General features: G+C 32.2%; 4 protein-coding genes across 4 annotated transcripts; 2 read left to right on the forward strand and 2 right to left on the reverse strand.

Annotated features, from left to right (window-relative positions):
- Positions 1–272: 272 nt before the first annotated feature.
- On the forward strand, positions 273–5,415 carry LOC122514256 (sodium/potassium-transporting ATPase subunit beta-2-like). Its single transcript, XM_043630973.1, has 7 exons — positions 273–680; positions 2,888–3,028; positions 3,201–3,317; positions 3,395–3,576; positions 3,672–3,773; positions 4,416–4,587; positions 4,660–5,415. The coding sequence occupies exons 1-7, from the start codon at positions 527–529 to the stop codon at positions 4,767–4,769; spliced, it is 978 nt and encodes a 325-aa protein (XP_043486908.1). The 5' UTR covers positions 273–526; the 3' UTR covers positions 4,770–5,415.
- Positions 5,416–8,284: 2,869 nt separating this feature from the next.
- On the reverse strand, positions 8,285–14,207 carry LOC122514260 (sodium/potassium-transporting ATPase subunit beta-2-like). The gene is made up of 6 exons (XM_043630977.1): positions 13,726–14,207; positions 9,846–9,986; positions 9,651–9,770; positions 9,385–9,566; positions 8,926–9,205; positions 8,285–8,852 (listed from the first exon to the last, which is right to left on the reverse strand). Exons 1-6 carry the CDS (start codon positions 13,871–13,873, stop codon positions 8,749–8,751), a joined length of 975 nt encoding a protein of 324 aa, XP_043486912.1. The 5' UTR covers positions 13,874–14,207; the 3' UTR covers positions 8,285–8,748.
- Positions 14,208–15,146: 939 nt separating this feature from the next.
- On the reverse strand, positions 15,147–19,146 carry LOC122514259 (intraflagellar transport protein 80 homolog). The gene is made up of 14 exons (XM_043630976.1): positions 18,346–19,146; positions 18,153–18,263; positions 17,888–18,066; positions 17,554–17,781; positions 17,353–17,474; positions 17,011–17,259; positions 16,768–16,931; positions 16,475–16,672; positions 16,244–16,394; positions 15,993–16,164; positions 15,787–15,909; positions 15,566–15,705; positions 15,344–15,491; positions 15,147–15,255 (listed from the first exon to the last, which is right to left on the reverse strand). Exons 1-14 carry the CDS (start codon positions 18,617–18,619, stop codon positions 15,235–15,237), a joined length of 2,280 nt encoding a protein of 759 aa, XP_043486911.1. The 5' UTR covers positions 18,620–19,146; the 3' UTR covers positions 15,147–15,234.
- Positions 19,147–20,363: 1,217 nt separating this feature from the next.
- On the forward strand, positions 20,364–26,395 carry LOC122514258. Its single transcript, XM_043630975.1, has 9 exons — positions 20,364–20,455; positions 20,539–20,654; positions 22,120–22,612; positions 22,935–23,031; positions 23,114–23,829; positions 23,912–24,091; positions 24,195–24,460; positions 24,598–25,337; positions 25,430–26,395. Exons 2-9 carry the CDS (start codon positions 20,608–20,610, stop codon positions 25,492–25,494), a joined length of 2,604 nt encoding a protein of 867 aa, XP_043486910.1. The 5' UTR covers positions 20,364–20,455; positions 20,539–20,607; the 3' UTR covers positions 25,495–26,395.
- The last annotated feature ends 685 nt before the right edge of the window (positions 26,396–27,080 follow it).

Below are 27,080 nucleotides of genomic sequence, written 5' to 3' on the forward strand. Positions count from 1 at the left end.
TCGTTGATTCTATCGCATAGCGGCATGCTTGGGGGAAAATAATTTCAAATGTAACTTTCAAACTAAACTTATTAATTATTTTGCGATCATTTTATATTTTATAAAACCTTCAGATTTTGTTGTTAGATATGAAAAACTCCGATCCAAGAAGAAAAGAAAGAAAAAGAAGAAAAAGAAGAAAGAAAAAGAAAAAGAAAGAAAGTACACTTGAAAGTACATCATTACAGTCTGCGCATGCGCAGGTTGCGCAGCACATTTGCGCAATAGACTCACTCGTTATCGTTGAGCGCGCGCTGGCTCTCAGTTGCCGTTCGACCGGTCGTCAAGCGTTATCGTTTTAATCGCGAGTGCGATTTCATTTAAAACTGCCTCGATTTTTTCGACTTTCGACCCTTTTTTGTCTCGTTATCGTTGTTTTCCTTTTCATTTCATTTAACCGATACTTATTTCGCTAAACGATTGTTATCGATTTTTGAAACGATTTTAAGGACCATTTAAATCGACATATTGTCGATATTTCTACGAGATGGGTACACCGGGCAAACAAGTGCGGAATGGTACCACTTACGAGTTCGATTACATGCGCGTACCCGAAAACAAAACACGATGGCAGAATCTACGTGACGGCATTTACAATTCTGTCGAAGGCACCTATTGTGGCCACCCACCTAAAAAATGGGGTAAGTTTGTCTTTCCGTTCTTTTGCAAATTGAAAATTTCTTCTCTCTTCAAATAACACAACGATTTTTAACCTTTTATAATATCGATTCGATTAATAGCGATCAAAATCAAATGAGTAAACGCTGTACAAATTTCTAAGCTCGAAGTAATATAATATATCTCTAATAATAACATTTTTTAAAACAATCTATTTCGTACAGTTTCGATTATCGAAACTATCAAATCGATCGTATCGATTTATCGTTGTTAAAAGAATAAAGGAGAGGAATTGGAAGGTTCGTAATATTTGAACGCGAAAAATAGGTGTTTCAGGTATTAAATTATTGAATTGTTGAAGTTTGAAAAGAAGAGGAAATACAAATAATGGAGAAAATGTCGAGAGTGATGTAATATAACAATTTGCTTAGGTTCCTCGTTCGCTTCTTCTAATCGACTTCTTTTATTCACGAGAAATGCACGTGTCCTTACACACATGCGCCTTTATAAGTGTCTTCTATTCGAACATGTAACCGTAATTATCATATTATATGTAACCGCATTATCATAGTTCGTATATCTTTAAATACTCCTTCTTTTCGTTCTTCATTTTTCCTCTATTTATAATTTGCTTTTCAAATGCATACGAACAATTATGCTCATTGCCGCCAACTGTTACTTCAAAGATTTATTTTTATTGAAAAGATTGACAACGGTATTAGGTTTTTTTTAATAATCATTTAGGTTGATTTTACACATAATATAATTGTTGTCTACTCGTTCATTCGATTCGATTGTTAATGTTAGTTTTAATCGGCGAGTAACAAAGCTCAGAATGTAAGCATTCCATTGTTTCACGTGACGGTTAAGATAATAAACTATCATTTTATTCGTTTCCGTGTTATCACATTCTGTCAGACTAGACGTATGTATAATAATTGCTCGATGAAAATGCTATATGTGCATTTATGTTTAGAATGAAATTTAGTTATAGCAAATGTACAATTATCTTCTTCTTTTTCTTCTTCTTGTTCTTTCGTTTAAACTTTATCGACCAACTCGATGCATATCGATCTATCGAATTTAGAAAGTAGTTAATAATTTAGATAAATATTTCATCTTGATAATTTAACGTCCGACGTGTTCTAAGAGAAAACAAATTTCGTAGTTTACCGTTAAAATCTTTTCAACGCGCGATGCGCATTCTGACCAATTCATATATTTGTTCGAGTTATCACCTTTCCGCGTATCGCTTCCACTCAAAATTAACGAAAACAATTTCGTTAATCTACGAATAATCGTAGAAATAATCTTTCCCGGAAAACATTCAAATATACATGTATCTACCTGTGATGTATACGCGCATAGATTTCAATTACGTTAGAAAATATTAAGCGTGGGAACATTCGAGCGTGCCTGCACTCGAATATGATATTCCATGCGATAAACTCAACATTTTATTAATAAAATAAACACAATAATATAAAATGACGCGTTAACTTACAATTAGTCGTATTACATTCTCACACGAGCATACTATTTTTTTCCTCGTAAAGAAATAAAAAAAAAAAGATATAAAAGATGGAATACCCTGTATATATATATATATTTTGTTTTCCCTCATATTTACGTTACGCGTTAACACTGAAATATACTTGGAAGTGTTAAGGCCACTGTCCTACTTTCATTCGTCCACTTCTCTTTATTTTGAATGAAAAGGTATTCGATTATATAAATACGATGGGAAATATCTCTTCGTTGGAAAGAATTTCTATGAAATAAATGAAAAATAGAGATATTATAATTTGTTTTCTTTTCTTTTTTTCTCTAATTGCAAGATTAGCTCGATATCAAAGTTATAATGATTGATTCGGTCATTTCTGTTAATCTTACTTTTAGAAAGATTAAGACGATAGAAACGAAATACTCGAGAGTTAACATTTCAAGCAAGAAAGAGAAATTATATTTAGAAAGAGATTTTGGCCAACTGCCTGTGCTTAAAAATAATTTACGTATACGATCGAGAGGAAAGGTTGAACATTTTCTCAATGATGACGGTTAAAATGAATCGTTTGAAAATAATAATTACCAGAGGATCGACGCGAAAAAAGGATCTACGTTATATTCTATTTTCTTGTTATATATACAAATTGATTCAATTATATTATTAACTAATATGCATACGTATATATATATATATATATATATATTTAGAATATTTTTCTTTCAGCTTACACAGCAATCTTTTATATTTGTTTCTTCTCGAGTTTGGCCTTGCTCTTTGCAATTTGTATGAAGGGCCTTTTGGCAACTCTCAGCACTGAGAAACCTAAATGGATATTAGACAGTAGTATCATTGGGACTAATCCAGGTAATCATAAATATATCGTTTTACAATACACTATGATCTAACGTTATCTATTTCCTTTTGCGCAAACCAAAAGTTATTTAAAAATTGGAGATATGGAGGTAGATATTACAAATAAAATTGGTCATTTTTAAATATGTATACATCTATGTAATAAATATGTTCACGTTAAAAGGGCTTGGATTTCGACCAATTTCGGACAATCCAGATGAAAGATCTTTAATCTGGTACACAGCATCGAATGCAACCGAAGTGGAGAGGTGGACCAAAATTTTGGATAAATTTTTAGCAGGTTTTTCGGATAATATACATTTCGTTGAAATATATGAACACGCGTAAGATTTGATATGTCGATATAAATTTGTACAGAATACATAGATCCGTCTATTTTACCAAACGGTGGGAGGAATCAACAGATTTGCAGTTATACTCAACCACCAAAACCTGGAAATGTTTGCGCCGTTGATGTCAATAACTGGGGACCTTGTTCGCCGAGTCAGAAATATGGTTTCAACAAATCGGCACCTTGTATTTTTATTAAATTAAATAGAGTAAGAAGAAATGAACAAATACAAATGTATAGAAACGCTACCAAAATGATATTATTAACTTATTTCTTTTTGTTTAAACAACTTTTCTTTTTCAGATATATGGATGGATACCGGAATATTACAACGACACCAAAGATCTACCATCGGATATGCCGATTAATCTAGTCAATCATATTAAAAAAACCAACAGTTCTTGGGTTAGTTATAGTCGGTCAGTTAAATTTAATCAAAATCGGTATATTATAAGTATTAATATTTATGGTAAACATACATATACAAAACCCACCCCTATTTCGGATTTTTCTAAATTCGGACGCACGTACTTTCCGAGTTATGAACTTTTTAATCATGAATATATAAGCGAAACTTTTCGGACATGGATAGATGGAGACTCAGGGGTGTGTTTTACATATATATATATATATATTTACTATATTTATTAAATATAATTTATCGTTAAGAAATATCAGAGTTTGTTTTTTTCCCTTGATGATTTCCGAAGGAATCCCTCTAATTTCTTGCAACCAAAATTCATCGATGCTTTTTCTAATCGGAACTAGTTTACTCGTTGTGTAAGCTGATAAGATCGTATCGTTTTATTGGACTTACGTACGCGTGAACTCGTAAGCTGTGCGATAACGAGTAGATTAATAATTCAATGTTCGTACGGTCAGGAAAATTCTCAAGATAACTTATAATCTTTACTTACGAGAGTATACTTGTATATATATATATATATATTTACATATTTACAATATATAATGTTAACTATTAGTCAGTGAAAAATGATCTTAATCGATTATCGTATATAATTTTGTTATATCATTTTTGTATTATAGTTAAATACCGTGTGGGTGTCGTGCAAAGGGGAAGATCCATACGATAATGAAACTATCGGTGAATTAGAATACTATCCGCAGAATCATGGATTTCCAGGATTTTATTATCCATACGAGAATATTCAAGGATATTTAAGCCCTCTCGTGGCCGTACATTTTCTTCGACCAGCTAGTAAGTTTCTCTGCTAAAACTATAAGTGACGAGTATGTATGTATGTATATATGTATTTATGTGGGTTTTCAGGAAACACTATAATCAACGTCGAGTGTAGAGCATGGGCGAAGAATATTAAATATAATACGAGAAAATCCGAGAAAATGGGCGCAGTACATTTTGAACTTTTGATAGACTAGTCACATATATTTTTTCGTCCGATCTAATGTCAACTCGAGCAAACCAGAGAAACGTCTCTCTCGTTCAAATGTGAGAACTTTGTGCCAATTGACGAGCAGATTAGAGTTATCTTTGGTATATTCAACGTAAATAGATAATATCTAATAACGAGCATGAAATTACGATATAGAAATTATTTAATCAATACATTTCTTTATATTATATAAATAGTTTATCGAGATTTCATTCAAGAAAATCATTAGCCAATGATCAATTCTATCTTATAAGTTTTACCGTGATATAATATTTATTATGTTATTGTATAATGTATATGACAGATGTAAAATTTTAATCTATCTATTCCATGTGTTCTACAATAGTTAAGAAGAGTAGACGTGCCAACGAACTTATCGCTCCGATAGAAATATTTTCTAATAATTTATTACAAAAATGAATGTGCGTGCGTTATCTATAATTGTCAAAGAAAAATCACACGGTCCTGTTTTATATAAACGTTTTCTGACATCTTGCAATTATCTCTCTCATAGATGATAATACTTTAATATATAATTCTTTTTTCAATAATGATTGAAAAATAACTTATACAGACGATTGTATTAATTTTTAAAAAAAGTTACAAATAATCACATAGGTATTAACTTTGCATTAAGATAAGTATCTTGCCTATAATATACATATAACTTAATGAGCAGCATTATCTTCATGAAGAGGTGTTTTAATGAAAACTTTAATGATACTTTGCAAAGTTCTTAATTCTCGGCTTAAACTTAATGCGTGTGTTTGTGTGATTTTTTTTCTTTATATTTAGAAAAATTTTCATATATTGCATTTTACAGCTGTTGATATGTAAATCGTAAAATATTACATTTATTATTTTCTTTTTTAATCGAGTATTAACGACAAAATAATTGATTCTTACAGAATATTGTTTTTCATAATTTGAACTGTGATTAAATAAAATTCTTTATTCGATAAATTATAAATTTGTGTAATATCAATAAGACAAAATGATACGATTTAAATAGATTCATCGTGCTGTTATGATTAATTATTGTTAAAGATAAAATTTGATTGTGCAACTAATTACACATGTATGTATAAAATGTGTCTTATATGGGTGTAGGAATTTGGTTGTAATTTTATGTACTTATAATACATTTTGTTAGAATTGTTTATGTGAATATGTATTTTAATTTGTATTTATGTTACATAATAACATTATATATAGTAAGTAGTTTGTACGTATTATAAATACTTTATAATGATGCATACTGTAAGGAGATACGTACTTATAAAAATGTGCAAAAGGGATAAAAATTAAATTAGAGAAGATCTAAAATAGAAAAAAAGAAAAAGAAAACAGAAATTATAAAATAAAAGTACACATTATACAAATAGAGAGCTATGCATGTAATGAAATTAAATATAATATTATAATTTAATATATCAATCTCTCTCTCTTTCTCTCTCTCTCTCTCTCGATCAATATTTAATAGATTAACACGGGTCGATAGATGATTTTTAAAACAATGTTTATTAATGAATAGAATAAATTCATTCGAACACAGAATTTATTGAATTTTTTGGCAAGAACATATCATTCTTATTATACATTTCAATTCTATTTCATAAAATTGTGTAAAAATATAGTGATCATTGATAAATTTATGCTTAAGAGAATCATAATGAGATTCTTTATTTTTTCGAAGGCACTTGAAAATAAATCTCTTTGCAGATCAAGATTCTTATAATTAAAATTTATTTATACATTCTCAATATATATATATATATATATGTAAATGTAGGAGTGGTAAACAGTAGCTTAAGAACAAAGTGGCATGAGTAAACGGTAAAGATCAATGAAAAAAAGAACATAGTCGTTGAGAAGAAAGAGTATGTATAAGAAAGTACGTTGTAAGATGAAGATCGTTTTGGTTCAAATAGGTATTTACAAGATGTACAAGGTGAAGGATAACGTTTTAGTTCAAATATGTTTATTTACAAGATGTATAAGGTGAAGGATAACGTTTGATTTAAAATATGTTCTTTGTCAAGAGGTAAAGGGAAAACCAACTTGTCGCTAACGGCAGATATATAAAGGAGCGGAAAAAAAGACTGAGAGAGAGTCATATAACGAGCGTATATCAGGTCGGTCAGAAAGCAAAGTCGAATTAAGTCGAATCACTTTACATTGTCTAAAGATCGTGAGGGATTTTTGTAGCGTTTATTTCTATCTTCTGTTGTATTAAATATTTTGTAGTAGAATTAACATTGGTGTAGGATCATTACACACCTTTACACCGAACCCAATCCTACACACACATATATATACATACGAAGCAACGCTATAGCCATTTCACAAAAACGAATTTCTGTTTTGTAAAATAACGTATATATACATATATTACGGTCAATGTACCCAGTCAACATTGGTATGCGGAATGATGGTAGAGTTCAAAAAGTTTGACTTAATGTTTTTTTGTCAGGATTGTATCAGAATGAAACGAGTATTTAGCTCCTAGCAGGCGTGTGGAATGGCAAGGGAGCGAGGGAGAAGAGGTTGACATTCATTTCCTGTTCCAGAACATACAAACTATAATTACTATTACTTCCTTCTATCCTTACAATGTAGAACGTTTGAAGATTAAGTTCTCACAGTTAGACATTTTATAAAAAAAACGTGCTGAAAATATACATTGACAGTAACACATATATATACCCAGAAAAGAACATTGTTTCGGCAGTTAGCCCTATTTGCTAGGGTTGTCTTTTTATTATGAAGCATATCCTATATTTATTTTATCAAAGTATTTATTTAAATGATCTTAATAATACTGAGGACGATCTAAATTTGGTTATAAGTGAGAAATTGTACTCGAGAAAAATAACAACTACAACTAAATAAAATGAGTCGTGTTTGTGTAATAAGTATATATATATATATATAAACAATAATCACTTCTATAGAAAATGTAAATAATTAAATTCTAGTGAAGTTTCTTTTTAAAAAAAAAACAAATGCTATCTAAGTAAAAATCGCCTCGCAGATTTTGCAAGTGCAACAAATATTTCTTAAAAAAGCACAAGTTTTTCGCTGAAGAAACTTTCTGTGCATATAGAAAATAAAACACATCAATATTATCTATAGAATGAGAAAAATCTTTATCGATTTAAGCTAACGAGAGTACAGTTTGTCTTTTTTGTGGTGTTGTTTTGCCTTTTTTTTTCGTTCGTTTTTGTTTGTTCTTGTAATTATTTTGTCATTAACATTTAATTACATTTAATACTTAAAATTATTTATATAATTAAATGCAGATCTTTTCTCCAGAAAATTGACAGTAATATTGTACAAGAAATCTGAGCATTTTAAAAATGATCATTTAAGTTGACCGAAATATAAATATAAATATAAAGATTTCCTATATTAAAATGACTTTTTTTTGTAAGAACTTAATTAAAATCTAGAATTATATACAACAATTTTTTTGTAAATTAAATCAACAATTCCTTCGGCTGTTTTATAAACAAAACGTACGCAATACTTTTAACATAAATTATATAATTTCTCTCTATCCTAATCCCTTCATACATCTTATTATTTTATATAGAAATATAGCAATGATGATTGCGATGTCAATTATAGCTTCTTATTGCATAATTTTAGACAACCATCAGATAAATTAATTCATTTGTCGAATATAAAAAATATACGTTTCTCGCTGTTGAAAATATTAATCAGGATTAAATTTCAAGTACGACAATTATTTCCATAAAATATTATTTTTGCACTACTCTAAGCATTTTTTTGTATACGGTTGATTAAGCAAAAAATTTGTAAAGAAAAAAAAACGTAAAAAGTTATTGAAAGTGAAATGCACATATTGTTAGGTTCTAAGCAGAACTTAATAGGTATACAAAAATTGACAGCGCAAATGTTACATTTAAAAGATGTCAAAAAAAGATCTGCATTTTAAATCATTAATCTATCATCAGTTCAAAATGAACAGCACCTAATTTATCGTTGCGGCTATGTTTTATATTTTTGGCCCATGCCTTGCATTCCACGTTAATTAAAATACCAGCTGAAAAAAAATGTATAATTATAAGATTTGATTTTCAATGATTATTATAATATTCTATATTCCTTGTACTTACTACGTGGTCTTACAAAATGGACAGCAACCAAAGGGCTCAGATATCCTTCCGAATTTTCAAATGGATAAAAATAACCAGGGAAACCTCGCCGTGGTAAATAATTAATTGGTCCTATATTTTCTTGATCAGCTGGATTTTCACCCTCGCAAGAGACCCAAATTGTATTGAGTACTAAAGAATTCTTTTCCTTTAAAGTTGCGATATGTTCTTTTAAATCAAGAGGCATTTTTTCTGGTAAAGATTCCGTGTCGTTGTAAAAATCCGGTCTCCAACCATAAATCTTTGGAAAGAAAAATGCTCGTTTAAGAAATTGTTATTATAAAATGGATCGTTCAATATTTCGATATAATTCGAATTGTGCTTGCGTTGATTACATTTTAAAAATGATCAATATTCAATTATTTTGATTCTTTCTTTTTTTCTCTTATCTTCCGAGAGAGAGAGAGAGAGAGAAATTACCTTGTTAAGTTTAAGAAAAATACATGGTGCCGATTTATGATAATTGTATTTATTTTCTTTCGTGCAAGGATGCCAATTTTTTACGTCCACTTCGCAAACTTTTCCAGGTGGTGGTGGTTGATTGTAATCGCATTTGTTAATATTAGCACCAAGACCAGGAATAGATCCAGGTGTTATGTAGTCTATAAGTAATACATTCACACTTTTTAAATCTACCTTTCAATCGAACTAAATTTACAAAAGAAAAGAGAAGAAAAAATATTTACCCTTTAAGAAGATCTGGAGAGAATCGACCCAATGTTTAAAATTTTCACTGTCCGTTCCTCTGTACCAAATTAACGTGCTCTCTACATTTTCCGTTGGCGGCATTGGCCTAAAACCCAATCCTGAAAATTCCAAGATATTTTTCAAATTATGCTCTATAAAAGTCATTATTTATTTGTCAACTCGACAAATTTTACCTGGATTAGTTCCAATTATAGAACGCTCTAATTGCCATCGAGGTATCCTTGGGTCAAGAGTCTGAAAGAATCCCCAAAAGCAAATAGCGACCAATGCTGCCAAAATCCCGTAGAATAACAAATAGAACAGACCTATTTTTCCTGCAATCAAATATATTATACGCTTTTTTTTGTCTTTGTCACGATTGACAAGTAGTAGCAACAAAATGTCATATAACGTAAGATAATTGTATTAATCGGAGTTCCAATTTAGCGGAAGATCATAGTGTCTTGGTCTTGGTCAAGTGGAACAATTCAATTAAGTGTCAATTGGATGTCTTGCAAGGTCATCTTTCCTATAGCTCTAACATAGTTTCTCTATAAAACGATCGACGATGTTTTACAAAAAGTTTCATTTATTTATTAGGTCAATTTTTTCTTGAAAAAACATTATTTCGATAATCTTCGATTTGAATGTTTAACATATAATAATATGAATATATCGATCGCGAGTATATTTAAGATATTGAATATCGACAAGAGCACGCGCTATTTGTTTCAAGGTTTTGCGGTGTTTGATTTGTGATCCGACAATATAAATACAAGCCATATGCTATCGAAGTTTTATCGATTCCACGATAAAGAAATGATTATCCAAAATTAATAACAATTTCTCCGATATTTTATTTAAGCTCATAATTGTGTAATTGGATCTTGGCTCCACTTATATTAAAACTCGGAGGCACGAACGCTTGCAGTACCGACTCGCTTTAGTCAACAATTGTCGACCTTTGTAACACGATGGTCACACGCGAGCGATCATCTTTCGGGGCCATGCGTGATAAGGTCACAATCTCAATCTCTCGGCGTACATTTTTTTGCAAAGGGAAAAAAGTTTAATATAAGTTTCAATCAACTTTTGAATTATACTCTTAAGTTATGAAATGTTCGTCGAATAATTCATAGAGAAATTCAGCAACTCGATGTCTCTGGCGTTGGAGTTGGTGTGTCGATTTGAAAAAATATTCCCAGTCAGAAGATCTCGGACGACAAAGAACGAACACAAAAGCTATGGTTATAGTCGCGTGGGTGTACCCTTCAGAATGGTCCTAAGTTACGTAATGCTATAATGCTTCCATTTAACGCCAATTGACCTCGTTGTACACGTTTACGCTGAAGGAAGTTTAACAATTACCATACAGCCGAGCTAAGCATTGTGTCCAACGCGAAATCACAGCGAAACGAATGCGTTTGGGCCTCTTTTTCTTTTTTATTTTATAAAGCCAAATCTTTTTCAAATCAACCAATGAACAACCAATCCTGTTCATATTACGAATACCAACTCAAATTATTTTATACCGATAATGAATTTATCTTACAAAATCAATACAAGATTATATTATATCCACAAAGGTAGAAATAGTTTTTGCTTCAACTGTGTAATCGTGCTGATGCACTAAAACTTGTGATTCTTTTTCCTAGTCAGGTTTTTCAAGGTCCAACCAATGCTACCCAGCTTTTCTCAATCCAGTTAGTAATAATTACTTGGAAGGCAATAAACGGAGAGTACTATCTACAATTGCCAAAGGAAAGGAGAATTTCGAATTGATTTAGACGAAATTACTTTGTCGTAAACTTCATTAATATTTTCTCTAATGTATTTTCAAACTTTCTTTATAAAACTCTCTTAAAAAGATGAGTCTATATTTATAGGTTTTATATTTTATTTGTTTCGTAGGCAAAAATTCATTATCATTAGTTCAGTATAAAATAAGATAATCAGGGGCTAAGAAATAAATATCAAATGACGAGGATTAAGCTTCGATGAACTTTAGGCGTATTTAGGCGTATTTAGGCGTATTTAGGCGTATGTCCAGGGGGGAGGAACGCACTAGGTACCAATGATACGGGGATGAGGAACTTCCAAGTGTAACAGTGTCGAGGTCAATTGCTTACCAAGGATAAATCGTGAGGTGAATTTTGAAGCTCGGTCTGTAATTTGCATAAAACTGCAATAGTCAAATAGCGACAGGCTTCTGAGCTAATTATGCGAGAGGGCACAATCACTTGGTTACCCTACCAGTTTTTATTGTGGGTCTTCCTGTACGTACAATTGAAACAAAGAAAAAAACAACAAGAGAAATTGCTCGAAATCAAGGAAAACACGAGGAATCTCTTCCCGCCTTCACACCCTTTGTAACTTGGCTCCTGTAGAACGTCGTTAGAGTCGTTCATGAACCGGAAGAGAACGGAAACTGTACATTTGGAGAATTAAAGAGATGAGAGATGGTATTTCGTGATATAGCCTTGCCAAGTTTATTACTCTGAAAGTGATGATCTCACGATTGTGATTGTATAAATGCATTGTCTCTTTAAACGTCCTAATGAATGGCAGAATGAATGAATGAATGAATGAATGAATTAATGAATAGTACTTAATCCCTATCAATTTGGTGTTACTCAATATTCATTAATAATTAATAGAAAATATTACTAATTGTAAATAATTATAAATTAATTATTACCGACGCGTGTTTAATATTTCGCGAGGATATGAATCAAAATACACAAATTATTCCAACCATTTGTAATGTGTAATACTATCTAAATGTAAAATTACAAAAAATCCGGTATATACAAGGTGCTTCGTAAAGTTTGTTTCGTTCGATCGATTAGAAAAAGACAAAGACAAACATACCACACCCCTGTTTCTTAATCATCCTCCATTTGATCGACGTAACAGCCTAAATTAACATGAATTATTGAGTGTCAAAGCTTTATTTTTATTATATACGTATATAGGATTTTTATATGATAAAATATACACCACATACATATTCATTTCTCCGATTAACATAATCAATATTTCCTAATAATTGCGGAACAAATTATCATAACTAGTTAATTCCACAATCATAATCTCTTTTGAAAGCTTTAATGGTGTTTTAACGATACTTACAAAGATATCTGTTCCGTAAAGTTTTCTAATGGTCTCTCGTTCAAAGAAAATGTATCGTAAAAACAGTTTCTCATTAGGATTAGCGCGTAAAGTACAAAACTTTATTGAAAATGAACTAAAACATACGCGCGTACGTACGTAACGTATAATTACGTCAACTACATACATATATATGTATATATGAAGTCAAAATTATTACGGTATTGTGTGTAAAAAAAAAAAAAAAAAAAAAAAGAAAGAAAAACAAATAGGAAGCAAAGGTTATTGACATAAAAAATATCCTAGTCCATAATATATTTCCTGTTTCAAAAGCAAAAGCACGGTAATGATTCACACGGCAAGCTTCTGTATTAATGTAGGACGTAGAAGAAGACATCGATGCCCCGAACGTACACCGCCATGATACGCGGCGCATACTAATAATCAAATGCATAAAACAATCATACTATCATTACTCGCTATTCCAAATGATTTTCCTTTCTCGAGAGATTAAATCAATGAAAATATATTTACATATAAGACTTAGATATATTATTATTGAAGAAAAGTATGTATAGGATTATCTTGATGAACTAAGCAAACTAAAATCGAAGGCCAAGTAACGCGGGAAACGGTCAGCGTTTCACATTGACCGACGCGTTACCTGATATTCTCATACCACCTCTGTAAGTATCTACCTAAACACCTAATACACAATACTATACTTTATTCGATCAAATACACTTGACATTTTCTAAGAAATTTAATAAAAAGAAAAAGATCATTCTTTGAAAAAGAAGAAGAAAAGAGAGAGAGAGAGAGAGAGAGAACATATATAGGTATATATATTAAACCTAGTTATAATTAATATCCGTTATTCTCGAATAAAATAAATATGCTAAAACGAAAATGATATCCGACTCGATTTAATATATAAGTATATATTTATTTGTTGTTATTTACCCCAACTACTGATGGTCCTACCCATATAGGCATTAGTCTCACGATTGTAAAAAAAAGTTTTCAGCGATTGACCAGTAGACATAGCCGGTGGTTTCTCGTAGGGGTTCATCAGCTCCGTTGTGGCCACTTTCGAATCTTTTGCAACCATCTCGTCTTTTATTGTTACACCTGGATCCACTTGTTTTCAAATTCTTCGATCTTGATTCCAAATTGAAGAATAATACGATCTTTCTTACTTTCTCTCTCCCTCTCTCTTTCTATCCTCCGTGTATACACGCAACGTTAGAATAAGAATAAGAGAGAAAATTTACAGGACAACCGAGGAGAAAGGTTGAAAAACAATAACGATAAAAACGTTTCTCGAGGATGATCGAGACTCTGTAATATGTCCAACAGTTGTCCCATTCGGCGTCAGTAGATTGACTAACACGTTTCTACGTAACTAACTCTTCTGCCTATCCTGCTTGACTACTTCTCTTTTTCTCTCTTCACTTCTCTTTTATACTCTTCTTTCTCTTTTCCTTCTTCCTTCTTTTTCTAACTCACTTGCCCCTTCTACTCTGTAACCATCCTACAGTAGTATATGTGCATATGTAGTAGTAACATCATACACGTACAAGTCGTGCTCGACTGCCACTTGCTTGCTTCATCGTTTTGCGTGACGTGTCACGTTCGTGCACGCACACGGGCGTTGCCACGATCACGTCTTGTAATCACCAAACACTTAATACCTTCCATGTTCTCCTCTTTGTTAAATCTATCTACCTACAGCTACACTCTATGGGTCGTATTAATATACTATGAACTGACCAACCTTGAGTAGGACCTTCCTTCTTTCCTTTGAACTTCATTTTCAACTTAAATTTGAATTTTCTAGCAAAATTTTATTCTTCCACTTAATTCCAAATAATCTTCTATTCTAAAATAGCAGAAAACAAATACCTCAGCCAATTTTCACTTTCAAATTATTTCTTTTTCTATGTTTATCTGTATGATTTTGATTAATATTAAAAAGGAGAAGAAAAAGAAGGAAAAAGAGTAGATAAAAAGAAAATAAGGAATAGTAGCAATGATTGGATACATACAGGATATAAATTTAACAGCTTTTCTTTATCATCTTTAATCATTCTTAGATAATATAAATCAGATTATGATTCATGCTTGATTCATTGACCTTTAAAGAAAATATTCTATGTAGTTTTTAAGTATTTTTCATCTTTATAAATCTAATACCTAGAAAATTTGTTACTACTGTATCGTTTGTACCGGACGCGACCACCTGTCGCAATCATCTCTCTAACACGCACGCTTGCGCATTTTGTACTCTGCACAAAATACAATTCAAAATAGATTATATTATTACTATTTATAATTATACTTGATTTTAAATTAATATAAAAGTGACTTGTGTTAAATATTTCCATTGTATTCATTTTCAATTAATTTATAAACTGTTCAAATATATATTTTTATCTTATATTGCATATTAATAAATTCCATGAATAACCTTCATTCTATTGATATAGGTGCCTGCAAAAATATTAATAGAATTGTTATTTAATAATATATTACCCTCATAAAGAAAAAATTAATTTATATTTTAGAATCGGACAACAACCTGTTGTACCAAAGATGAAGATATATTATTTATCGCAGCAATGTAGCTTGAATTTGTTTCTTCTTTCTTTAATGTTTTTAAATAATCTTTTCTTGCATTTAAAACTTCTTCTATTTGTTTCTTATGCCTTATGGCAAGTTCAAGTGCCCTGAAATATAAAATAAAATAAGGAAAAGATAAAATAACTACATGTCATTAATTAAAATGTACGTTATATAGTACCTGTTCCAATTGTAAACTTTGATGTTTAATTTAATGGCTTCTTCGATTAACCCATTTTGTAAAAGTATACCTTCCGCTGCTAACAAATCACCAGATAATAATGTAATTTCTGCATATCTTTCTGTCATTTTGGGCAGATTCTAAAATAATAACTCTAATTAGTATTACTTACAATTAATTTGATTTGATTTAATAATAGTACTGCAATTTATAATAATCACTTTAATATATCGAACATAATGAACTTTATCGTATCTTCTAATGGCTGCGTATGCTTCTTCCGCAACATTCAACTCCTTATTATCTGTTGCCATAATAGCCATGCATGTCCACAATATATCATTCTAAGAAAAAGCACAAAATCTGTTAGATAACATCATCAAAGTAATAATAAATTGAAAGACCGAACATAAAAGATATGACATACTTGAGCAATCCGACAAAGCGAAAGAGATTCTTTCCATTTTTTCTGTAATATGAGCTGATGCAAGCTTGTAAAAAAAGTGTAAAACTGGGATGAAACTAAAGCACCATCTCCGCGTCTAACATTGACCATACCATTGTAAATGCTGATAATAGTTGGTTGTTTTCCAAATTCACTGCACAGTGAATAAATTTATAAGTTTAAGTATTTCACAATCAATGAGAGAAATGTAATCATTTATTTATATATTAAACCTGCTCTCTTTATCGATTCTAGTTCGTCGTACAATCTTACGATCGCTATAATGTACACAATTAGGGCATAACCATACGGATAAAGTGGCATCCAACATAGCTGCTAATACATTTGCGTCAACAGCCCACGTCATATTTTGTGCCATAGCAGCTAAAAATAATATACAAATTGATACCATTTCATTTGTCTTGAATAATATAAATGTATAGCGTGAGATTTTGTATAAATACCTATTTTACAAGCTCGTCTATAACCTGTTGCTCTTATGGAAACTAAATATAAATCTTTAGTTATATCAATGAGGGCTAATTGTCGATCGCTAGAACTTCCAATATGGTTTAATGCCAATTGAGTAATATACTGAGGATGAGTATGCGACTGACTTTCAACAATTGGCTTGTTATATGATATTTCTAAAACGTGTAGTACTAAAAAATTAATTTTTTTATTATAGAGAAAGATATGCACACACACATATGTGTAAACATTATGTATTTTAAATATTAGAATATATTTTATTTACATTTCTCATTCTTCTGATCTCTTACAACAAGAGTATCGAAACACAAGGATATGCAAGGTGGATAAAGGGGTTCTTGCGTCATACCCTTCCATTTAGGTACACCTAATAAACGGCCTTGGTAATTGTACAACGTTATAGAATTCCATTCCATTAATAAAAAGTGTCTATATATAAAATAATAATTAAATAATTATTTTAATAATAATTCAGTATATATATATGCAACATTTTACTTCTACTTACTTGTTTGCAAGAACAACTGCCGACACAGAACTACTTTTCAAATCAAATATTGCAGGAGTATTCCAATTTGTAACAGAGTAAATGTGACATTGAACCGGTGTGATTACAATTAAATGATCAAAACCAAATGCCAATTGAACTACACGATCTGATATTTCTATTGTTTCGTGAACTTCATTACCGACTTCTCTAATTTCTAATATTTCCTTTTTAATTAAAGTAGCTTCGTAATTATTCCATTCGAGTCTTCTGTGTATCATCAAATTAAAAATATCACTATACCATTTTTGGTATATACATTTTTAGTGTATATAATAAAATAATTTTGGATAAAGAACTTACTTGCCTATAACATGGCCGGTTAAAACATTGCTTCCACAAGTCATAGCCACCTGAGTGCCATCGCTGGACCATGCTATACTGTATACACTTCCAGCATTAATTCTTTCTAAGGAATGAGACCACTGCATGAATAAAATCAAAAAGAGAATGTAATGCGATATATTATTTATTTATAGGAAAAATATAATTTCCTATACTTACTCCTGTCCTATCGCAAAGTTTAATCATGTTAAAAGATCCAATAGCAAAATAATCGCCCGAACTGCACCAATTAACTGCTGTAATGGGATAATCGCCGGAGCTACTACTATAGATTTGATTACCATTAGAATCCCAAACTTTATATCGACAATCTTCTCCACCAGAAATAATGAATCCATGACTATGATTCCAACAAACAGTCAAGACAAGACCTTCATGAGCATACCACTGATAATACAATAAGCAAATGTTATTTTTTTACAAGAAAATATATGACAAATTTAATTATTATTATTATATAATAATACGGCTAAACATAAAAAAGATTTATAACCTTGTACAGTTTTGAATTTGAATTGAGCGATTGGAAAAATAAATGTCCTCCTTGCGAATACAATATTTTAGAACAATCTGGACTCCAGTCTGATGTTAAAATAGATGAGTTGCCTCTGACTATTATAGAACGAAGCATACCACTGCGTGACCAAACTTTTATTAAACCGTCCTCTCCAGCTGAAATTATAATTTTTTATAAATATATATGTATTTATATATTGTTCATAACAGTTTTTATTTTAGCATGTAAGTTGTCTTATTACCTGTAAGTAATATGGAACCATCTGTACTCCATTTGCCAATAGTTGCAGCGCCTTTATGAGCTTCGATACTTTTTTCAATACGACCATTTTTACTAACTAGATGAAACCTTCCTGCAAGAATAAAATATATATTAATATTGTATATATATATATATAATAATTATTATAACGTTTTAAAAATTGAAATACTTACCATCGGCTGTAGTAATTAAAAGTACATCTAATGATTGCTTTTTACTGGCTGTTACCAAATGATTAGGACGTGGATGCCATTGCATGGAAGTAGGAAAAAAATCTAACGGAAACTCTGTAATGACCGTTGAATGTGCATTTCCACTTTCTAAATACCAACATATCAGTAAATGATCCTCTCCGCAAGAAAATATTTCCTCCGCTGAACTCCAAGCTACACACGTTACTAAATTTTTGTGACCGCTACTACTTTGCACAGATATTTTAAATCTCATTGTACATGTGTCAATATATCCCAATGACGATACTCAATTTAGAATGTAATAATAATTCATATTATTCTAAGCATACGATGTTTGATATGTCGTTGTACGAACATGTACGAGTTTTGTGATAATAAGTGCAAAGGCAAGTAAATGCGATTTATTTTCCTTCTTGTTACCATAGCGATGATAATAATAATTATAAATCGTAACAAATAGAGTTATCGTATAATATATATTTGTATGCTAACGTATACATAATACGTGTTAGAAGAATTTCAAATATTTCAATATTTTTTCAATCCTTTAATTATTTGAAATTTAAGTAAACATTCGAAACAATGTTGGCTTTCGTTATTCATTCTAATTTGTCGAATAATCTGGCTTTAATAGCTAATCAATAAATTCTTTAAAAATGCATACAATAAATTTGAAATGAATGAAATTAAATCGATTTTTCCTAAATCCAAAATCTTTCTATATATATCTTTAACGACATTTCTATCGAACCAGCGAAAATACAAAAGCGATAGTAAGGTCGCGCAAACGCAGTTGAAGAAAACGAATGAAAATATATTTGATAATTTCAACGAACAATTTCCATTGTAACTTTTTTTAATTAAATTAATATGAAATGAACTACAAACAAATTGGAATGTATCGTATATGAAAACTAATTAAAAGAGTTAAACTAAAAGAAAAGAAGAGGGAATAATTAAAAACAAAATACGTAAATATCGTTCGGTCGAATTGTCCGATTTAAAATGCGCAAGTTGTTAGCGGAGCGCGATGATTGGTCCAAAGTAATCTCGATGACAATCGTTTGATAAATATTTCGGACCGTTCGGGAAACTTATTCTCTTCTTCGAAGAAGATTTTATCATCTTGTCGCGTAAATTAGCCAATAAAATAATAGTAAAAGAGTTAAAAGGTAATACGCGTTGATACATGGGATACATAGGAATTCGGCATTAAGTTTTGGGAAGGAGAGAGAGAGACAGACATAAGAAGCAAGTACTGGATGCCTTTTTTAACGCGAGCATGTGAACGGATCTCGAGAGCCGAGACTTTTCAACGCGGAGCATCCTCCTAAGAATATACATACGCAGAAGTTATTTCGAGGAATAGTCAAGATTATATTGTAGATGGTGGTCGCGGATATATTAAAGCCGTAGACACGTGGGTTATTCGATATAACGCGAGTGGATTGCCGTCTTTCTCTCTTGATCGCGGCGTACGTTGTTTTTATCCCGTCGAATCTATCGCGGTTTCAGTGGCGTTTTAAGTGGCGGTTTCAGTGGCGGTTTCAGTGACGGTTTTGGCCAGGCCCGTGTTCCTTAGGTCCTACCTAGGTCCTACCTAGGGCTTAAATAGGTCCTACCTAGCTCCTGCCTTCTCTCTTTCTCTCTCTCTCTCTCTCTCTTTCTCTTTCTCTCTCTCTCTCTCACTTTCTGTTTCTCTCTCTCTCTCTCTCTCGCCGCGAATGTGGACAATCTACGACGATTTATCGTGCTGCTGCTGTTTTTCCTGGTACTCTTGCTATTGCTATTGTCGCTGTTATTACCAACTATTACCCTTACTAGAGTTACTACTAACGACGACAGTTACTACTGCTGCTGCTGCTGTTGCTGTTGCTGCTGCTGCTGCTGCTGCTGTTTTTCCTCTTCTTCCTGCTCCTTATGCTTCTGCCGTCGTCGTCGTCGTCATCGTCGTCATCGTCGTCGTCGTCGTCGTGTCGTGTCGTTGTCGTCGCGAAGTTTGCGAATTTTAATACATCTATCAATTTGAAAGGACTTGAAAACGACCGTTTTTAAGTAAAAGAAATATATTCACCGAGGGAATCAATTGGTGCGTGGTCTTTATCATAAGGCCCTAAAAGAGGGTTTCTCTTACAAAGAGAACACTGATACATCCTGATCGTCACTTGATAGCATCCGAGGCGCCAAACTTGTCCGCATCGGCGCTTTCTCCAGACCAAGTAGTATCAATGTTGTCTGGCAATGGTGTGTAAGGAGAACGTGGTATCATGGTTTGCGAATCTGTCCAGGTAAATTTTACCTTATTATTTGCTCGCGGAGCTATTCAAGCTCCGATTTCTTCTTTCTCTATCTTCCTATCTTTTTCATTTTACCTATTTTCCAACGATCTATCCTCTTTCTCTTGCCATTTCTCTCCTCCGCCTCCCCCTAGCCCCTACCCTTCTCTTTATTCGCTTGCTTTCTCCCTCCTTCCCTCCCCTTTTTTCTTCCTTCTCCCAACGCGTCCTCCTATGTTGCGTTGACTGACGTTTCACGATTTATACTTTTACATATATGTACGTGTCCTTCTTATTTCTTATGTTAGCCCTCTAATTAATTGTTTCGATATAATAATCAAGAAGAGGAACATTTCTCTTCGCTTCCACCATTTATCTTGCATTTTATACCGTTCAGAATGAGAAAGCTGTCATGGTTTTTTTTACTCTTCCTTTTCTCTCCACCCCCACCAGCCCTCCTCTTTCTTTTCGAATTCGTCTTCTTTATTTTTTTGTAGCTTCTCAAGATCGACAAAATTTTTCTTACGCTTTTTTCTTCGCTTTTAGATATATTTTCTTTCTTTTTATTTCGAATTTGATTGTCGCGTCAACGTTCAATTTTCTTGGCTTGTAATTTACGAACTGTTATGGAGGAAGAAAGGGAAATAGTTTGTATATACATGCACGTATAATAAATACGTTTGATAATAATAGATGTTATTCACATTTTTTTAGCGAGATAATCGACCTAGACCAAAATAACAGTAATAATAATGATCGATTTCTTGTATATCTCACAATATATCGAGTATATCGTTTATTTTCATTATTTTATTAAATAGATACATATATATATCTATATCTTTTTTAATAATGAAACGATATACTTATATATATATATATATATATATATATATATATATATTTTTATATGAGAACGTGATTGCTCGCGCGTGCGCATTCTTTTCGCGCACGTATAAATGCATTTGAAAATATATATATTTACTATTTCCTCTTTCATATCATATTTATGATACTTTTTATTTTCATGGCTGCTGCACTTGTGCTTTGAAAATTTGATAGTTAATGGTAAACTGTTATGCAAGAAAAATGTATTCTTCTTCTTTTTTTTTTTTAATTCTTTTTAAGTCTTAATATTCGTGCTTTTTAATTATTGTATTCCTTTATAAAAGTACAAACTTTTCTTTGATTAGCTTAACAACTAATTTACTTTGGTCTTTTAAACAATTATCAAGTTAAATCCTAAAATATACTTTGCTAATTATAGATATGTATGTTACTGTACATAATACTTAATGACTTTTGCAATAATAATTATGTTATTTATATATCTACAAATTTTTTCTTATACACACACACACACACACACGTGTATATATATATATATATCACATAGTTTTACTATTGTCAGTAAGATCTTTAATGCTCCATAGTATGTCAACTGTTGAATTTAACACATATGTTTATGTCTGTGCAGTTATAAACGTATAGATGTCATGTGCACGTTGCTAAATATGTGCTTGCCATTTGAAGTACGATACCTTGGCACGTGTGTCGAGGATATTGGAAAGCGAGAATACAATGATCTACGTGATACAGAGCATCGTGCAAACAACGTCACAGATCTTACGGAACTGACAAACCTCGATGTCATGGAAAAACGCACAAGGAGAAAACTTGCTCTCTATGTGGCACTGCTGCATTCTTGCAATTATGCATGTGCAGTGATCTTATACAAGAACTTGTCCAACTTAGATAATCAAGAGATTTCTAATATTCTCAATGGGGCCGCTAATACGTCGGATGATCAACCTCTGGAAGAATTACTCTTACTCTATACAATGGCGTTAAATCACCCAGCCTTTACGTATGAACAAAAGAGCGTCTTTGGTAATATTTTCATGAAACTTCAAGAAGAGGAGACGCGGTTTAATCTTTCTAAGCCTATCACTTCTGGCAAACCTGTACAAGTAATATACACAATGTCAATGCTTATTTTAATTGTCTATTCATTTCTCAAGTTATAATTGCTAATGAATAATCACTTGTTTGCGATATTATTTACATTATGTTTTATGAAACAATCTGCTTATCTTATACAACTGTTTAATAATATTTACAATCTATTTTATAATCGTACAGGTAAATTTATATCGTCAAACTAAACAGGTGACTATTCGTTCATCTTTATAAAATAAAATTAAATTAGCAATTATTAGAAAAATCATAGTAAAGAATTGTTTTTTGCAGTATTCGTATTACATATTATTGTATAGATCTATTCACTTACAGGGCTGTACACCGTGCATTAATACGAATGATAGATTAGTGGATCCTGAAATGCAAAGTAGTTGCTTGATGCCGCCACCGCAAATGCAAACTTATCACGGTACGTTAGTTTGGAGAAAAAAATACATTTATAATATTACTAATATATAAATATTAATATTTCTTTCTATTCATTTGCGCAGGAGACATGTCGATGAGAAATAATCCAATGATGAGCGGAATACCGCCCGGTCTTTCTATGCCTCCACCTGGTTTATGTTTACCTACACCTGAACAAATGTCGATAGGTTCCGGAGGCACTACGCAATATCTTCATCTTGGTTTTCCATCGGTTAATCATTTACCACCATGGGCAGGTCAGGTTGTAATGGGAAATCAACTGATGTATCATACCGGTGACATGTTGGCTTATCCACCTTCCCCTTTAGTCAGTCGTCAGTCTTCGCCATCCCAATCTCGATCTCCTAGTCGTAGTAATTCTCCAATGGGTAGAAGAAATAATGCAATGCCGCGTACATCTTCGCAAGTCACTCAGTCGACTTCTAATACTTTGACATCGACGAGTACCTGCAATAGTCAGATGAGTATCTCTAGTTCCAATGCCAGTTCCTTCCCTTTATTTCCTGCACTTGGCACCAGCAGAAGTCTTCCAGCACAATCACCATTACTTCCATCGAGATCTCTTCCTTTACCTATTACTAGCAGTACGAGTTTCTCTAGACATAACAGCATAGACAACAATCCTTGCACGTTAATCTCGGCAACGCAATCAAAGCAACCACCACCACCACCTCCTCCACGATTAAGGTCTTCGACATCTGGAGATTCTTTAAGGGAGACATTGGGCAAAGAAATGCCAAACTTTAAAGGAAACCTACAGGATATTTCTCTTGATCAGGTAAGCTCAAGTATTCATTTATAATTATATATACCTAATATTTTACATCTCCATTATAAACATTCTAATACTATTTTTACAGATGCGGAGAATGAGTGACGAAGATTTAAGAGAAATTGGATTAACTCCTAATGCTGTAGGACAATTGAGGAGTATAATTAAAAGTCAAACTACTAATGGATTGAATCAAATTACTACGGATAAGAAGCTAGACAATACTAATAATTCTGGAAATACGATGGGAGATTCTATGGAAAATGAGGTTAGTGCTTAATTTTATAAATTACAAGAATTATATAGACGTACATAGTAGAGTATATTTTGAGAAAAATTCTAACAAGTAAAAATGATCATTTGGATCATAGGGTATGCCAGGGGTTGACATGATAAATGATGGTGGAAATCAAGGTCCCAAATCCATGTTGATGCAGGAACAACAACATCCAGCAATGCATCATCATCACAATCATGCTGCTACTCCTAATTTAAGACGTTACCCTGCTATGCCACCATTGGATCCTACGCAGATTCAAATGTATCCTGCCCCAGCTCCAGTTTACACAGCTCAAAATGCACCGTGTTATGCCTGCCTCACTGTACCCGTTGCTGGTGTACAAAATCGATATTCAAGGTAATAGCACACACACACACACAAACTATTGTTGAATATTATTAAATTTACATTTCACAATTCATTAAGAAATAAAGGTAACATATATTTTCATTGTTTTACCTTTTTTTTATTTTTTTTTATTTTTTTTTGTCCAGGTGCAACGCTCAACACGTTTATTGTTTAGCTCAGCTGCAAGCTTTGAGATTGGACCATGATAGCAGTCGACATTGCTCGCAGAGTAGTAGCTCCGACAGTTCCGGTAGTAGATCACCACCTGAAACACCTCCAGCAGCTCCATGGGTTGGAGGAAATGAGAGTAATACGGTACCGGTTACAGATCATCTTGGTTCTGTTCCTATGCATTCTACAGGTGGTACATCTCATCCAACACCTCAACAGCAACAACAACAACCGATGCAACCGCCGGAAAGACAACGCAGTAGAAAGAATCAGGCACATCTGATGCGTCATAAAAATCAAATAGTAAATGGTGGGGGACCTCCAAGCTTACCTCATTGCGTTTCCTTTCCCACACCGCCTCCGCATTCACAAGTCACGTATCTACCCCATGGGCACTTCTCTGCATTGAGGCCAAGTAGTGGTATCTACTCTAACTACTCGCATGGTCCTTATGCAAGGCCAGCTTACCCAAGCACATACCAGCCAAATGGCGAAATGATGTATCAGTTTCCTGGACATCCAGCTTCAGGAGGAACGCCGCCACCACCGCCCAATGCTGCAGGAACACCTGCTCCGTACATGCCACCTACGCCCGTTGTCACTTACGCACCAGCTGCTGTTCAACCTCCTAAAGTATCCTGCTACAACTGTGGTAGCAGTAATCATATCGCGATAGATTGTAAAGATCAGACTATGGAGGATCTCACGAAGAAAGGTATAGTTGCATTTCTATTTGTGGCCGTCTATATATATTTATAATTGTAGGTATTATCAATTTGTAGATAATATCAATTTATTATGTTTCAGCTCAATATCGGTTAGATTATACGATAATGAAACAGCCCGGGGATTGTTCGAATTCTGACAAGTGATCCCCTGCCGTGGACCATTATCCTGCTATCTTTCATCGCCATCGTTATCATCATCAATTATACCATAGCGAATATCGGAGGCGTCATTATTATCATCATTGCCATTATTACAACGATCCTGCTTTTACGAACCAGTTTAAGGATCGATTAAATGACGACTGCTACAACTCTCCGTGCAAGTTTTCAGTGATTTTTCTAGACATCCTCTGTATCAAAGCCGATGAATTTTTAACTGAGGACATTTCGCGATTCACGGTACCAGGTATACTCTTTACAAGTTCTTATTTATGATAGTGATTATTCTTAAAGAAAAAGAAAAAAAACAAACAAAATAAAAAAAAAAAAAACAAACAAATGTGCGATTGTAAAATATACGCAAAGCATGTACAAAAGGAAAGAAAAAAAAGAAGTATAATGCAAAAATGCCATATTCTTATCTGTGTTGTTAATAGGATACGTTTTCAGATGTTTTGTGTTAGGTATTGAGTCGAGTATTTCCAACCGTACCTATCAGCTACTTACCCTTAACTTACCTATCTCTCCTCCCTTTTTCTCTCGTGACTAGTAATAAGAGATATACGCAATGAAAATAATTCAAAAATAACGTTGTGCTCTGATTAGATAAAACAATCGTGTTTGACTCTATTTACTCTATATTCATATTTTTACTTCTACTACCCTGAATCTACTATTACTGTTACTATTATATCAACACATTAAAATTATTCTTATCGTCATTATTACTATTATTATTTTTATTATTATTAATATATTATTATTGTTATATATTTTTTTTTTAATTATCCGTCTTATCGCTCTATCACGTCAGAATAATTTTATGCAAATATATATTTCCACAATTCTTACGTGTAAATATTACGTGAGAAAGTGAAGCGAAAAAGTTGAAAAAGAACGAGAGAAAGGAAGCGAGAATGAGGGGATAAGTGTGTAAAAGAAACCATAAGTGTTCGATCGTCTAGCTGCTGTTGCGCTCCTGTGTGTAAAAGTAGGGACATATATATATTGCTCACTCTCTCTACTCGTTTATTAACTTCTAGATAGGTAGATAGGAAGATAGATACATAGCTAGGTAGGTAACGGTAATTCTTTCATCCTAATTATATAGTCATATAATCACATGTGCAACTTAAGTAATTTTATACGACTTTTATTGATCGGTCATATTTTGTAAATTAAGTGCAGTGTAGTTACACAACATACAAACACACACACACACACACACATACGCGCGCGCGTATATATATATACATATATATATATATATATATATATATTTAGGTTTTCATAGTCAATAAATATTATAATAAATAAATATATATATATGTATACATATATACATATGTATATATATATACATATATATATATATATATAGAAATATAGAAATATAGAAATATAGATATGTACTAGTATTAGACATGAGTGGAATGGCAATATGTGTTATAGCTGTGTTGTTAATAAGTTACTATTTGCATTTAAACAAACTCAATCTTTTACATTGACTATCATTGTCATAAGTCTCATCGTCACCATCGTTATTATTAATAAATGCCAATTATATCTGT

The sequence above is a fragment of the Polistes fuscatus genome, unplaced genomic scaffold (genome assembly GCF_010416935.1).
Source record: "Polistes fuscatus isolate 324 unplaced genomic scaffold, CU_Pfus_HIC Scaffold14, whole genome shotgun sequence".
Lineage (NCBI taxonomy): Eukaryota > Metazoa > Arthropoda > Insecta > Hymenoptera > Vespidae > Polistes > Polistes fuscatus.

Coding starts and splice junctions, on each gene's coding strand:
- LOC122514256 (XM_043630973.1), top strand. CDS start 527: ATGGGTACACCGGGCAAACAAGTGCGGAATGGTACCACTTACGAGTTC. Junction 681..2,887: donor CCACCCACCTAAAAAATGGG/GTAAGTTTGTCT, acceptor TTTTTCTTTCAG/CTTACACAGCAATCTTTTAT. Junction 3,318..3,394: donor TTTGGATAAATTTTTAGCAG/GTTTTTCGGATA, acceptor AAATTTGTACAG/AATACATAGATCCGTCTATT.
- LOC122514260 (XM_043630977.1), bottom strand. CDS start 13,873: ATGGTTGCAAAAGATTCGAAAGTGGCCACAACGGAGCTGATGAACCCC. Junction 9,987..13,725: donor TAGGACCATCAGTAGTTGGG/GTAAATAACAAC, acceptor ATTTGATTGCAG/GAAAAATAGGTCTGTTCTAT. Junction 9,567..9,650: donor TCTCCAGATCTTCTTAAAGG/GTAAATATTTTT, acceptor TATTACTTATAG/ACTACATAACACCTGGATCT.
- LOC122514259 (XM_043630976.1), bottom strand. CDS start 18,619: ATGAGATTTAAAATATCTGTGCAAAGTAGTAGCGGTCACAAAAATTTA. Junction 18,264..18,345: donor TTTAATTACTACAGCCGATG/GTAAGTATTTCA, acceptor TTATTCTTGCAG/GAAGGTTTCATCTAGTTAGT. Junction 15,910..15,992: donor CGCTTTGTCGGATTGCTCAA/GTATGTCATATC, acceptor GCTTTTTCTTAG/AATGATATATTGTGGACATG.
- LOC122514258 (XM_043630975.1), top strand. CDS start 20,608: ATGGTGTGTAAGGAGAACGTGGTATCATGGTTTGCGAATCTGTCCAG. Junction 22,613..22,934: donor CTTCTGGCAAACCTGTACAA/GTAATATACACA, acceptor ATTCACTTACAG/GGCTGTACACCGTGCATTAA. Junction 24,092..24,194: donor GAGATTCTATGGAAAATGAG/GTTAGTGCTTAA, acceptor TTTGGATCATAG/GGTATGCCAGGGGTTGACAT.